Source organism: Mandrillus leucophaeus, unplaced genomic scaffold (genome assembly GCF_000951045.1).
Source record: "Mandrillus leucophaeus isolate KB7577 unplaced genomic scaffold, Mleu.le_1.0 Scaffold719, whole genome shotgun sequence".
NCBI classification, from domain to species: domain Eukaryota; kingdom Metazoa; phylum Chordata; class Mammalia; order Primates; family Cercopithecidae; genus Mandrillus; species Mandrillus leucophaeus.
Genome location: NW_012107797.1, coordinates 249,264 through 264,695, shown reverse-complemented (window position 1 = coordinate 264,695; position 15,432 = coordinate 249,264). Strand labels below are relative to the sequence as shown.

The window sequence follows — 15,432 nt, the reverse complement described above, 5'->3', positions numbered from 1 at the left end:
CTCTCCTTCAAAATGAAAGATAAATTAAGGCATTCTCAAATAAACAAAAACCAAGAGAATTCATTACTAGCAGGCCTAGCATAGGAGAAGTTTGAAAGGAAGTCCTTCAGACTGAAATGAGAGTTCACAAGACAGTAACTCAAATCCACATGAAGAAATAGCACCAGTAAAGGTAACTACATAAGAAAATAAAATGATAGTATAACCATATTTTTTGTCTGTAACACTTTTTCTCCTATCTGATTTAAAAGGCAACTGCATAAAACAAAAATCTAAATCTGTGTTGATCAGAACACAATTTATAAAGATATAATTTGTGAGACAAGAGCACAAAGGAGGGGGAGGGGGATGGAGTTTTTTAACCCTATTGAAATTAATTTGATATTAATCGGAACTAGGATGTTATAAATTAATATGTTAATTATAATCCCCAAGTCAGTCACTAAGAAAATAACTTTTAAAATAGTAAAAAACCAAAAAGAAAAGAAAGTTAAAATGGTACATGAGAAAATATCTGTTTAACACAAAATAAGGTAGTGATGGACAAATAAACAAAAGGGCATAAGATATATAGAAAACAAACAGCAAAATGGCAGATATAAATCCTGTTTTGTTAGGAATTACGTTAAATGTAAATGGAATAAACACTTTAATTAAAGGCATAGGTAAAATAGTTAGGAAAACATGATCCAACTATATGTTGTCCACAAAAGACACCTGTTATATTTAAGACACAAATAAGTTGATTGTAAAAGGATGGAAAAAGATACCATGCAAAAAGTAACCAAAAGAGGACTGGAGTAGCTGTACTAATATCATACAAAATGTAATTTAATAGATTTCAAAATTGTTACTACAGACAAAGGACATTTTATAATAATAAAAGGGTAAATCTGTCCAGATGATGTAACAATTATAAACATATACATACTTAGCAACAGAATTCCAAAATACGTGAAGTAAAAACTGACAGAATTAAAGGGAAATCAGGCAAGTCAACAATAATAGTTGTAAACTTCAATATTCACTTTCAATAATTGATAGAACAGCTAGGCAGAAGATTATCAACAGGTAAATAGAAGACTTGAACAATATTGTAAACCAACTAGACCTACCAAACATCTATAGAACACTCAACAACAGCAGAATACACATTCTTCTCACATGCACAAAGAACATTCTCCAGAATAGATCACATATTAGGCTATAAAACAAGTCTCAATAAATGTGAAAGGATTTAAATAGAAATTATGTTTTCCAACCACAATGAAGTGAAATTAGAAATCAATAACAGCCAGGCACAGTGGCTCATGCCTGTAATCCCAACACTTTGGGTGGCTGAAACAGGAGGATCACTTGAGGCTAGAAGTTGGAGACCAGCCTGGGCAACATAGCGAGACCCTCATTTCTTAAAAAAAGAAATCAAGAACAGAAGGAAATCAAGAAATTAGCAAATACATGTAAACTAAATAACATATTTCTAAATAACCAACCAGTCAGGGAAGAAATCACAAGGTAAATTAGCAAATACTTGAGATGAATGAAAAAGAAAATGCCATACTAACTTAATGGAACACAACAATAGCAGTGTTTGAAGGGAAACTTATAGCTGCAAACACCTATATTTAAAAAGAAGAAAGACCTCAAATCAATAATGTAAACTTCCACCTTAACAGACTAGAAAAAATAAAATCAATCTATATTTAAAGCAAGTAGAAGATTGGAAATAATAAAGATTATAATGGAAAATCAACAAAAAGCCACTACACACCAGTAGAACTGCCAAGGCTGACAGTATCATGTGTTGGCAGGGATATGGGCTAACTGGAACTCTGACAAGTTATTGGTAGGAATGCAATATAGTACAACTACTTTGAAAAACAACTTGCTGGTTTTTTATAAAGTTCAATGTATACTTGCCATATCACCCATCAATCCTATTGTTAGGTATTTGCCCTAGAGTTCTGCCATTTTTTCTTATGTTAGAACTTGAAATCGGAAGGCAGTAATTTCTTTAAGATAATAACACCAAATAAAACATTTTCTAACAGAATTCTTGTTTATTTCAATCCCTGGGAGTCTTTAAAATTCTAAGTAGAACAACTTATTCTATTTCCTAAATCTTATCTCTAAATATATTTGGATTAACATAAAATGAATTTTAGAATTGTGCAAATGTTTGTTTGTTTTTTTTTTTTAAATTATTGCTTGTATGTATGGCCTGAAACTTTTCTGTGTCGAGAGACAGATTTTGACTATAGGTAGCCCCAGTGCCAACATAAACGAATGATTGATTTCATTAGAAACCTAAAGTTATAGCTTTAATTTTCTGGTGTCATTGTGGATTTATTCTTAGATTTTGAACTTCTTTCTTTTCATATTTTTGTAGATTTGTTGCTTCACCTCTAGCAAAATCGTTTGGCATTAAAGAGACAGTTCGAAAGGTTACACCAAATACTGTCTTAGAGAATTTTTTCAAACATTCCACAAGGCAACCAATGCAAGTAAGTACAAATTCTTTGCTTTTCAATTTAAAAATCTTCTTTCTTAATGGTTCAGTTATCTATAGCTTACCTTGTGTGTGCAAAAATCTATTCCAGTTGACCAGCAAATGATTTGGATTAATTTGGATTTATTATTTCTTTGTTCTGTTGACAGGTTTAGAACATCCCAAGTATGATACATATGCTAATATAAAATAACAATGTTAACAGTTGAACTATTATATTTAACTATCGTGTTGAGCGCTAATGATCAGTGCCATAATTTGGGCATAAAGGTCAAAATTTAATTTTTAATGGTAGAATATATACAAAGTATACAGATGAAGAAAGAAAATTGCTTGGGCAGAGAAGCCCATATCTGACACTTTTGATGACTGTGGCATCATCAAAATACATTACACACATTATGAAAATCCTCATTGGGGTCGCTTTCATGAGTAGGACTGTTATTTTACTCAAAGCCTCAACATACTCAGAAATATGCTGTGCCCCGACTACTCTCCAGAGAGAATTTCTGAGAAAGTCACAGTTCTCTTCACAATATAAAGTTTCCTTCATTTATGTTGTAGTACACTGCATACTTAAATACATGAAGAAAAAGAAAAAAGAAAAAGTTTTTAATAGTTAAAAAAAAATGTCCAAGTAAGTCTCGTGTTCACTCCAGTTTTATTATATTTCCATCGTTAAAATGACAGATGAAACAAAACTTCTCCAAAAGTGATACAACCTCTATGATGAATACAAACAGCGATCCCCAGTAATTTAAAAAATCAAGTACATATACTAACACAGTTCTAGGATAAATAGATTTTTGAGGGTCCTGAACTTTATTTGCTGAATTAAGTTGCCTCTACTATGACAATTGCTCTAATTTGTTCTTGTGGTTTCTCTGCACATGAAAGCACTTTGAGGTTTGACCACCTCGCATGAGATATAGTGTCCAGAATTGCTCATAGCAAGTGAGAGCTGGCTCTAACTTGTTCTGCCCTCAGCTCCTGTATTTGACTGCTTTTGTAACCTAGGGATAGTCTGAGAAGCCATCTTTATATATTTTTTATTCCCATGTGCTTTAAATGACTGACATCATTCATCTAAATCCCTTTGTTACTACTGGTGATAATAATACCTAAGCATCCCTTTATATGTTTCAAATGGGAAGTTATTTAGCTGTGTTAAAAAAAAATAGGGCTCTTTCTGGAACCCTTATTATCCTTCTTTGTTTGGGAACAACTAGCTTTAGTAATACTTTGTATAAAATGGGAAGAACAGTGCTATAATACGAATTAGTTGCTATGTTTGCTATTGCTAAGAGCTTCTAGTCAGCTTTTCAGGATATTTAAAATTATCTAGAAAATTTGGTCCTTACCAAGCTTCTCTGCTATGGAGAAAAAATGGCCATATGACAAAGGAAAACTAAAGATAGCTGAAAAGGTTTATAGGGTGGTGGTCTTTCTTTTTCATGATTAAGATGAGGAAACTTAAGGCCCAGCCAAAGGGAAATGAGTGGTCATGAAACTAATGAGTGGCTGAATCAAAAGCTAGAACCTGGCCCATACTTCCAGTCTAGCAACCTTTCCACCATGCTCCAGTGAGTTCTTTATCTGTAACTGGAATGTTAAAAATATGTTTTAAAGGCTGGCTCTGTGTTTATAGTAATTATTCTAACTCAACTGACATTACAGTATAGTTTAATACAGACAGAATTTTGACATTTGCATCAAGTAAGAGGAAAAAAAAAGTGACCAGGTACAGTGACTCACGCCTATAATCCCAGCACTTTGGGAGGCCAAGGTGGGCGGATCATGAGGTCAGGAGATCAAGATGCTGGCCAACATGGTGAAACCCTGTCTCTACTAAAAATACAAAAATCATCTGGGCGTGGTTGTGAGTACCTGTAATCCCAGCTACTTGGGAGGCTGAGGCAGAACGATAGCTTGAACCAGGGAGTCAGAGGTTGCAGTGAGCCGAGATCACGCCACCGCACTCCAGCTTACCATACCTTACTCATCTTACCATACCTCCCACATTAACCTGGCCAGTGTCATACTATATATATATACACTATATATACATATGCATACAGTATGACACTGGCCAGGTTAATGTGGGAGGTATGTATATATAGTGTATATATATAGTATACATATATACACTATATGTGTGTATATATACTATATATACACTATATGTGTGTATATATACTATATATACACTATATATACATATAGATATATATATATGCTGATGCAGAACAAACAAGTTCTGGAAGAGATCTAAAGGAAACATGGCACTGTTAGACTGACCTCAAGCCAGTTACTATAATCAATAAAGGTATTCCAGTGTGCTAACTTGAGTCATTCATAGATTCAAACACTTTTAGAGCAAAAACCTCTTCTAGTGCAATTGATTGTACAGGTGAGACATGTGAGAGCCAAAGAGGTAGGGTGACTCCTCCACTGGCACAGAGGGTTCCGTTTTCAGTCCAGAGGCCAGGTCTCTTGGCCCCATTCAGCAATTCTCCTTTAGGCCATTCGACCTCTCCTTGAGGCTGTGCCTGCGAGAGGCCTTTCCTGTATGTTCTAACCCACTTCTGAATGTTCACGGCAATAGGTAGTATAGAGGCTAAAATACAAATTGTGAGGACAGACCATGTGGGTTTAGAGCTTGGCTCTGTCACAGGCTTTCTGTGTGGAAATGGACAGATTAAACTTCCTGTGCCTCAGTTCCTCCTCTGTGAACTGAACATAATTATATTGCTTATCTCATAGGGCTCTTTCTTGTGAGGATCAAATTGAGTTAATACATATAAAGTGCTCAGAATAGCACCTGGAACACAATAGATGCTCAGTAAAGATCAGCTATTATTATTTGTACCATTAACTTTGTGTCTATCATGCACTGACTTCCAAAGGAGCCTGTTTAAACATGTCCTCTTAACTCAAGGGAGTTGTCACTTTGTTTCTTAATCATGCTTGTTTTTGTTCCCATGACATCTTGCACTATTTTCTGATCATTACAGATGGTCAATAAATGCTTCATGTTTCACACATTAGTTCAACAAAACACTTTTAGAGACTTTTGCTTGTAAGGAGTTTTCTCTCTCAATAATATCATAGTGCATGAGGGCAGTATTGACAAGACTGTCTTTCAACTAGATTCTTCTGTACTCCAAAATAGAAAAAAAAACTTCACATCATAAACAGTTACTGTCTTCTATATATGTTTATTAATAATTCATTAGGCAATTATTTGTAGAAGTCATGGGATAATAAAATTAGATTATTCTAAGATCTGAGAACATTCCAGAATAAAGACAAGGACTTTAGTTTGCTTTGCTCACTACTGAATCTCCCATGCATAGGTGGTGCCTGGCACCAGTGCATAGAGACTCTTTAAATCCTTTCAAAGGAATGAATGACTAAAACACTTCAAATAGTAAAGCTAGGCCCAGAGCCCCTTCCATCTGAGCACACAGAGTATAGTGCAGCAGCATGCCCAAATATGTCCTGTTGCACCAACCAACAGAATTTGAATTGTGTTCTCCATTTTGGGGGGTCTGTTCATGTTTGCAAATTATGTTAAAAGTAAAGGAATACTTTCGTAGTCCATGGTTTCCTTTCTGTGTTTGTTTATAAAAATCTCTAGCATTGGCACAGCACTTAATAGTTTCATTAGCATATTCCAGTCCCTTGGTCCTCAAATCATCCCTCTGAGATGGGTAGCAAACATTCTCTTAATATCCCATTTTCCATGGCGGTCAAAGTGCGGTGCTTATGCCTACATAGCTAGGAGGTAGCAGAACTGGATCTTCTGTTTTCAGCTTCCTACCCTTCCTACCATATCCAATTGCTTTGACACTGCAGTGTTCTTTCCTTCCTGCGAGGGAACATATGAGATAATCTAGCAGAAGCTATCCGGCTGGTCACGACTTTTGGGTATTCAGCCATCTGGCCCACAGGCAGGCTTTATTTGGCCCTCACGATATTCATCCATAATTGGTTTAAATTTACCTTGAGGGATTGGTTAACATTTTTTAAAACCTAGTGATTTCCCATCAAAATCCTGGGTCTGCACATTTTCTCTGGAAGTGTCAGCCAGATCTCGGTCATACCTGGCCTTTTGGAACATGATATGTGCTTTTCTGCCTGCTGTATCCATACAGCTCCCACTTCTTTCCTCAGCATTGAAGCTGAGGGTCAGTTTTATGACATTTTATTTTTCACAAAATAGAATTAAGAGGAAATGTAAATGTTTATTTTATTTATTTATTTATTTATTTTGAGATGGAGTCCTGCTCTGTCACCCAGGCTGGAGTACAGTGCCACGATCTTGGTTCACTACAACCTCTGCCCCCAAGTTTCCAGCAAGTCTCCTCCCTCAGCCTCCTGAGTAGTTGGGATTACAGGAGCCCACCATCATGCCTGGCTAAGTTTTGTATTTTTAGTAGAGATGGAGTTTCACCATATTGGCCAGGCGGGTCTCGAACTACTGAGCTCAGGTGATCCGCCTGTCTCAGCCTCCCAAAATGCTGGGATTATAGGCATGAGCCACCATGCCAGGCCAGAAATATTTCTTATATTTACTCAGGAAATAAAAAGTCAAGAGGGCTGGCATTTGTCATGAGCATATTTCTTTGTGGATGTGCAGAAGTTTACCATAGGTTTAAAGTACAAAACATTCCTATGTTAAAATCCCACTGTGGGCCGGGCACGGTGCGGGCGGATCACGAGGTCAGGAGATCGAGACCATCCTGGCTAACACGGTGAAACCCCGTCTCTACTAAAAATACAAAAAAATAAGCCGGGCGAGGTGGCGGGCGCCTGTAGTCCCAGCTGCTCGGGAGGCTGAGGCAGGAGAATTGCGTGAACCCGGGAGGCGGAGCTTGCAGTGAGCGGAGATCTGGCCACTGTACTCCAGCCTAGGCGACAGAGCGAGACTCCGTCTCAAAAAAAAAACAAAAAAAAAAAAAACAAAAAAAAACAATAAAATCCCACTGTGAAACAGACCTGGTCCATTTGGTCATTTATGTTTCTTGTCTGGCTTGGGTAGATCTTTGAATTGTTAACCTTTGAGAGAATCTATCATTCATATTGTTTCCAATTTTAAATCATAGCCTACAACTTCTACTTCCCAAAAGAGAAGCAATCATCATCATCATCATCATCATCATCATCATCATCATATTTTGCAATTGTTATTTTTGTTCTTGAAATTATTTTGGATTATTTTGAAATAGGCTCTCTATATAATTAAATGTAAAAGTAGATGGCTAACACCTGTTTGAGTTTTTCCTGCATTGTCTTCGGGAGCTGTCAGAAAGATCATGTGAAATAACAAAATGCACTAGCCTAAGTTCTTGTCCACACTTTGCTACTAATTTTAGGTTTTTGGACAAGTCATTAAACTTCTTGGGGTTTCAGTTCCTCATAGGAAAAATGAGGAGATTGGATTTTATTGGATTTGATTTAAACTATACTGCTCTACCCGGCGCCTAGGAAGTCCTAAGCACATTTTAGCTGAACAAGTGAGCTCACACATGCAACTTGAACGCATGGGTTGCTCCCAACTTATGGAGAATTGATCTTTCTTAGTAACTTAGAGAGCTAGGATAGTAACATTTTGTTTTTTGGGGTGTGTGTGTGTGTGTGATTCTATAAGCAAAAGAGGTAAATTCCCTGGCTCCAGGTCTCATGACAGAATTTTTCTCATCCCCAGTACTGAAGCTCTTGTAACTCAATCTCCCTGTCTCTTGTCTGCCTGCCAGTCTGACTCTGTTCTTTATCACTCATTTATTCGTTTCATCCCTTTTCAGACTGATATTTATGGACTGGCAAAGAAGTGTAACTTGACGGAGCGCCAGGTGGAAAGATGGTTTAGGAGTCGGCGGAATCAAGAGAGGCCTTCCAGGATGAAGAAATTCCAGGAAGCTTGGTAAGGAGGATGGACTGAGCTTTAGGAATGCTGCCGTCCTACCTGGAGCAGAGTGGTCCTTGCAGAGAGAATACTGCCAGGGCAGCAGAGGGAGGGTTCAGACCCATCTCTGTCACCCACCGTTGTGGTGTTTTAGGCTCCTCACACATTTCCTTTCCCTGCTTCCTACACTCCTTTATAAATCGAGTAAGCTCTGAATTCTATTTATCCAGCCCCCCGAACTAGAATAGGTTCAGACAGACTCCCACACTATGAACTCTCTAAGATGAACAGGAGACGTTATGTACTCGGCCTGAAGCACAGAAAAAATCATAAAAATGTCTTAACTGGTGTTTCTCTTTTCTTAGGGTCAGGGTTGGCCCTAGGTCACCAGACTTTGTCACCTGGGTCCAACCATCATAATTGTAAGAGCAGAGAATGTCTGTGAGGATGTGTGTTCCCTCTTAGAACACTGAGAAGGCCTCTCTGTGTGGCGTGGCTCATGACCTCAGTCCTCCAGTGGGGTGCACAGCTCATCCTCTTGGTTTCTCAGGAGGCTTGGCAGGAGGATCAGGGTGGGCTGGGGCATCAAGTGGGGTCTTACCAGAGCTGGCTACTTGGAGTTCATTCTGAGGGCAGGGAGACTGCACTGGATTTGTTTTTAGTTTCATTCGAGTTCTGCTTTTTTTTTTCTTTTTCCCCTCCTATAGGATATCATAGTACTTTAGGTCACTCTCTTGTGGCAGAAACTGACACTTGTGCAAAAAATGGTGAACCAGGTCATTGCTCTCACTTTGTTTCCCCTTCTTTCTATCCAGATGAATGTATATGAGTTGGGCTGTGTTCAATGCCACATTCTATGCACCAGCAGTGTTCCATCTTCCTGCCTGATTCTTAAGGCCTTCCCTCACATTGCCCAGTGACTTCCACGAGATATTTTTGTTTTAAAGGTGAAATGAATAAGGGAGCTGATGTAAGACTCCCAAATAAGCAGAGGCTGTAGAAGGCTAAACTTTAATAACTTCCTTTCTTTTTTTTTTCTTTTATTCTTTTTTTTTTTTTTTGAGACGGAGTCTTGCTGTGTCTCCCAGACTGGAGTGCAGTGGCGCAATCTTGGCTCACTGCAAGCTACACCTCCCGGGTTCACGCCATTCTCCTGCCTCAGCCTCCCGAGTAGCTGGGACTACAGGCGCCCACCACCATGCCTGGCTAATTTTTTGTATTTTTAGTAGAGACAGGGTTTCACAATGTTAGCCAGGATGGTCTCGATCTCCTGACCTCGTGATCCACCCGTCTTTGCCTCCCAAAGTGCTGGGATTACAGGCGTGAGCCACCGCGCCCCGCCACCGTATCATATAATCCAGTTGTGAAACTGGGTGATGTTTAAAGAGATAGACCCATTCTTCAGGATGTCTCCAAACACTTCTCACCATAGGCTTCCATTGCCTTTCTCATAGCAGCTTGTGGTGTATGACCTTGTTTGTTTTCTAACCAGCATCTGTCTGGTTTTTAGGTCTTGAAAGTTTGGTAAATATAATATATAGTTGCTGCTGAGGTCAGCTTGGCAGAAGTATACCTCTCTAACCATCAGCACAAAACAGTATAAAATGGAGCTGATCTTACATTATATCATCCTTTTTCTTGCTCTCAATCATTCATTCTTGCTAACAGATGATTCTTAAATAAAGACCCCAAACAGGGACTAATTCTCCACCTCTGAGCTGAATCATATTTTAATAAAATTCTCTGGCATTTTTAAAAATACATTATAGTGCCTTACAGGTTATAATTGTTTGATCCATCCAGGCGCGGTGGCTTATGCCTGTAATCCCAGCACTTTGGGAGGCCAAGGCAGGCGGATCACAAGGTCAGGAGATTGAGACCACGGTGAAACCCCATCTCTACTAAAAACACAAAAAATTAGCTGGGCATGGTGGCAGGCGCCTGTAGTCCCAGCTACTCGGGAGGAGGCTGAGGCAAGAGAATGGCGTGAACCCGGGAGGCGGAGCTTGCAGTGAGCCAAGATCACACCATTGCACTCCAGCCTGGGCGACAGAGCGAGACTCCATCTCAGAATAATACTACTAATAATAGTAATAATTGTTTGATCCTTCTGCCAATGATATGACACAGTCGGGGAAGGTGGGGCCACCCTGTTTCAATGAGAAACTGCATATCCATCTAGTTTAAGGGTCTCTTAGGTGTTTCAATGGCTGTTGCATTCAGATCTTCTGACTCCTATTCTGATAACTATTTCTTGTTCTATCATACTGCCCCTGACACCTAATACTTACCTCCCAGCAAGCAGAGGATCATTAAATTGAGTAATATGTGGGTATCTGGCCATGTCAGTAAGCCTACTAAAATTCTTCCAGAGTTCAGGCTGGAGAAGGGAATTTTGAGTTACCCTTATCAGTCAGTCAGGCAGTGCAGAGATAAAGGTTGGTATATTTTCTGTGCATAGCACTGTCCTAGATTTTGTGGCGTTCTAGATTTTAAGAGAGGAGTAACGTGTGAGTCATGGTTTCTGGCCTTAAACAGCGAATTAGGGAGGCCAGATTATCACACACAAAACCATAACATCTATTGTCACGCCACCCCAGTGGCACATGGGAGTGTACACCAGCAGATACAACATCATGTTTAGATGTGTTGTGGGAATTTAGAGGTGATGGCATCAGCATGGCTGGAGAAGTTAAAGAAAGGCTTTCTAGAGAAGGGAAGACATAGGTTGGACCTTGAAGAATGGGTCAGATTGCCATAAGAAAAGAAAGCAGGGTTTGAGGCAGTATTTTCAAGTAAGGCAAAGACACAAAGCAGGAAATAATGCAATATATTCAGGACACAGTAAGTGGGCCCATGAATAAAATTTAAGCTTTATCTTATTCTTTAGCAATGTCATATGTTTATTCTAAGTTAAAAGTTTTTATGGACTAGATAAACAGACTAAACCTAGTGCCACGCTGTTTAATTGTACAGGGACTCTGCTTTTTAAAAATCAGCTGTGGGATGTGCTACAGAAGTCATAGCATGAGGTACCTAAACTCAAGACTTCTGAAAATCTCTGGGCACTTATTCCTTAACACCAGTTCCTAAGATTACTTTCCAACAGGCAAAAATTCCTCTGTAACGTCCAGATGGATGAGCCCCCAGACACCATGAGTTCAGTGTATTGGTTCCTTGGTTACTTTCTTCCATGGTGACCCTTGTGCCCTATTCCACAGCATTCAGGATTTTAATACATAATGGGTCCTTTTTTTAAAAAAAAAATCAAATTTCACATTAGCTGACCACTTTTTCATTTTAAAATACACATTTCCACCTAGCAATAAGAAGGACCTTCAAGTTCTTAGGTATCCAGGTAGGAGAACTCCTCAGTGTGGGTGAAAGGGCTCTCCCTGGCTGGGTGGATGCGCCCTCACCCTCATCTGACCCGTCCAGTCCACAGTCCACTCTATGCAGCATCCCCACCGCGGGCCTCCCGTCTGGCCCCAATAGTGCCTCTCACCACTCTGCCCATTCCGCCCTGGTTGCACCATGCAGTCTCTCCTCTCACTGTCACCATCGTTGCCCAACCAATTTGTTTCTGAATAGTTTTTCAGTGGGTTTTCTCCCCTCCCATGTTTATGTTTATCTCATTCTTTTCTGGAAAAAAATAAAAGTTTTACTCTCTTAGGTTCATTTAAAACTAGTGAAATGACATTGACAAAGGACATTATCATTCATCTTTTCAGTGAAGTGCAGCAATTCTCAAACTTTTTGGTGTCAGGACCCCTTGGTCTCTTAAAAACTCTTGAAAATCCCGAAGAACATTTGTGTGTCTTATACCTATTGATATTTACTGTATTTGAAGTTAAAACTGAGGTATTTATAAAACAGGAGACTACACAAGTACATATTTCATCAGTGCAATTTCATTCAGAGCAGTACTGTGATCACATGTCACATGACCTCGCTTGTGAGAGAATGAGAAGAAGAAAAGCAAATACTGTATTAGTATTATTATGAAAATATTCTGACTTCAGGGTTCCCTGGCACACACTTTGAGAATCCCTGGTTTAGGGCTTCTCTGAGTAGGATATGTCCAGAAACATGTGAGACTTGGCTGTACTCGTGGATCTGAGTATTACTCCCCAAACTCGGGCAAGTTTTGTGATCTCTCTTAGGTTCGATTTCCTTTAGGAAACTGACTGTTAGCAGCAGTCTGTAGGAAGGGGCTAATTATAGCATCAGCTTCATACTCTTATAAAAAAATAATGTGATAGCACATGTGTGCTTAGCCCCATGGCTGACGGAGTTGAGAAATCAATAAATGCTTGGGAAATAAACACAAGGAGAGCACCCACACTTTTGGCCTCATTTGTGGGTTGGCTGGCCTTATCGTCTCCTATATTTTGTAGGTTTTGTTTGGACAAGATAATCCAGGGAGCCAAGGAAATGTTCTCAGCAAATAAAATGAGTGCGGTAAAGTCTCAACTTTCATTTTGTAAATGTCTTTTAGATATTTCTATGGTTCAACTTTTTGAGTATTGAACCCTACTTTTTTCTCCTATCAAAACAAGCCATGAAGAAATACTGCCGTCTAGCTTCGGGGAAATGATAAGGTTTAGGAAACACTCCTTGGTGCAGAGTCCAAAGACCTGCACTTCAAGTTACAGCTTTCCTCCTTGTTAGCTACATGAGCTGGGGAGATGGCCTCATTTTTCTGAGTCTGATTTTACATTTACAAAATGGGTATATATCTATGTTTCTATATCCTACCTATCTTACAGGTGTGTCAAGGAAAGCACTTACACAAAGATAAGAAAACATATTATTTTAATATTATTATTTCTCCAGCAATCATTAGATAAAATAGACATAATTTTAAAAAACTTTTTATTTGGAACATTGCAAGCATATATTAAGGTAGAAAGACTGCATTATGAATTAAGTGTGTTATTACTCATCACCAGCTTTAGTTGATCAACTCAAGGCCAATCCTATGTCCTCTCTGTCCCCACTACACCTCTCCCCCACCGCAGATAGGTGTGGAAGCAAATATCAGACACTGTTACTTCATTTGTAAGTATTTTAGCATGTATCTCGAAAAGATAAGAACTCTTTATTTTCAGCATAATTGCAATATCAGTATCCTATGATTTTTTATTTAATAAAAGATTTTTACTTAATGATAGCAAATATTCAGTGTTTAGATTTCCCTGATTGTCTCATAATTTTCTTTACAGTTTCTTGATTTGAATCAGGATCTCAATAAGATCCATTCATTACAATTGTTTGATGTGTCTTTCCAGTCTCTTAGTCTACAGGTCTTTCTCCATACATGAGGAAAATCTTTTCTTTCAAAATCCTGCTTTTAGGAGAAAAGAGTAAAGTCTGGCAACATAAAAACTTTTAACTGGGAATTAAATGGTGATAAGAGAAATAATTAGACTAATTAGGTTCCTTCTTGATAATACTAATATAAATCCACTGTTTATTGTGTGCCTGGAACGGGGCTAGCCATTATAATAAGAATAATGGCTACCATTTATTGTTGCTTACTTTATGCTAGACCTGTTATCACAGATTTTCAGTTCTTTTCACATTTTGAGGTAGTGTTGTCATTTTCATTTTACAGATAGGAAAGTCAGGCTTTCTGAGGTTAAATGATTTACCTAAGGTTGTAGCCATCTAGTAAGTAGGGCAGAGCCAGGATAGAAACTTTGATTTGTCTGACTCCAGAATGTGTGTTCTTTGTAAACTCTGCCATACCTAATCATTTTCTCCTCAAATCTCAGTTACCTTTACAAGGGAGTAAAGATTTTTCTTTCTTTTGGCAGCTGGAGATTTGCATTTTACTTAGTGATCACTGTTGCTGGAGTTGCATTTCTTTATGATGTAAGTTATCTTTTTATATTTTTGATTGGAATTTGTCTTTAATTTTTGAAATTCTTGTCTGTGAATTCCTTTAGGGTATAGTACTTTCAATAAGATAACCAGTTTTAGCAATTTCTCTCAAGATTCAAGATTTGTCTCAAATATTGCTACAGATATCTCAAGTTTTTTTTATTGCTACAGAAGCAATAACATAATTGGTTTAGAAATAATTTGGTTCATACAGTTACTTGTTTGAAACAATTTCCTCTATGAGACAGCACTATTTACTTATCTTAGATTCACTAGTAGTGAATTTCACAGAGGTGTTATATAGTAATATGTAAGAAATACTCTACAGAGGGAGAAATGCATGCAATAGAAGCAAAAGAATATGGCAAAGGGCGATTTCCTGTGCATCTTTGCCTGCTATAAATGACATAAGGAAGAGCTTAGGTTTTCTGCCAAAATTGGCCTTTGACACCGACAAATTTATTTCTCATCTGTTGGTTCTTTTTTTTTCTTCTTCTTTCAGAAACCTTGGCTGTATGACCTATGGGAGGTTTGGAATGGCTATCCCAAACAGGTAAGTCCCTTCTAACATATTCCTCCCCTTAATTCAACACCGAGGTCCCTCAAATTATCTCCTTAGTTAGGTCTTGGTCCCCTGCTACTCTTTGTTCACTACTATGTCATCCCTGGCACTTTTTCTACTTGAGCTTCCTCATCCTTATTGACCCTCATTTGTCTCATTCCTTTAGTTTGTTTACAGTTAATGTAATTACATATTTGGGTTTAAATCTAGTGTCTTACTATTTATTTTTTACTTGTACCATCTGATGCATTTTTTTTTGTATTCCCTTCTTGCTTTTCTATGGGACAGTCAAGTAATTAAAAAAATACTGTTCTTTTTCATCCCTTATATTGACTTTTCAGTTACACATGCTTTTGTTCTTCTAGTAATTACCTCAGACATTACTGTATATGTCCTTGACTTATTACAGTCTGATGCAAATCAGTGTTCTTACCTCTTTCCACTTACTGAAAGGTAATTAGAATATACCATATACCCTCCTCCTTCAAATATTTAAAACCTTACAAGTCATTGCTATTATTGTTTTGTAAATCTGTCAAGTTACCCTTTTTGTGCTATTCCTTGCTT

At 38.2% G+C, this 15,432-nt stretch overlaps 1 protein-coding gene across 2 annotated transcripts in view; it reads left to right on the top strand.

Moving 5' to 3' along the window:
• CERS3 (ceramide synthase 3) overlaps positions 1 to 15,432 on the top strand; it is a 149,023-nt gene that overhangs the window by 53,335 nt on the left and 80,256 nt on the right. For both annotated transcript variants that reach the window (XM_011965246.1, XM_011965247.1), the window contains 4 exons: positions 2,390 to 2,504; positions 8,317 to 8,435; positions 14,237 to 14,294; positions 14,806 to 14,856. In XM_011965246.1, the coding sequence (XP_011820636.1) occupies positions 2,390 to 2,504; positions 8,317 to 8,435; positions 14,237 to 14,294; positions 14,806 to 14,856 (343 nt within the window). The remainder of the gene's footprint in view (positions 1 to 2,389; positions 2,505 to 8,316; positions 8,436 to 14,236; positions 14,295 to 14,805; positions 14,857 to 15,432) is intronic.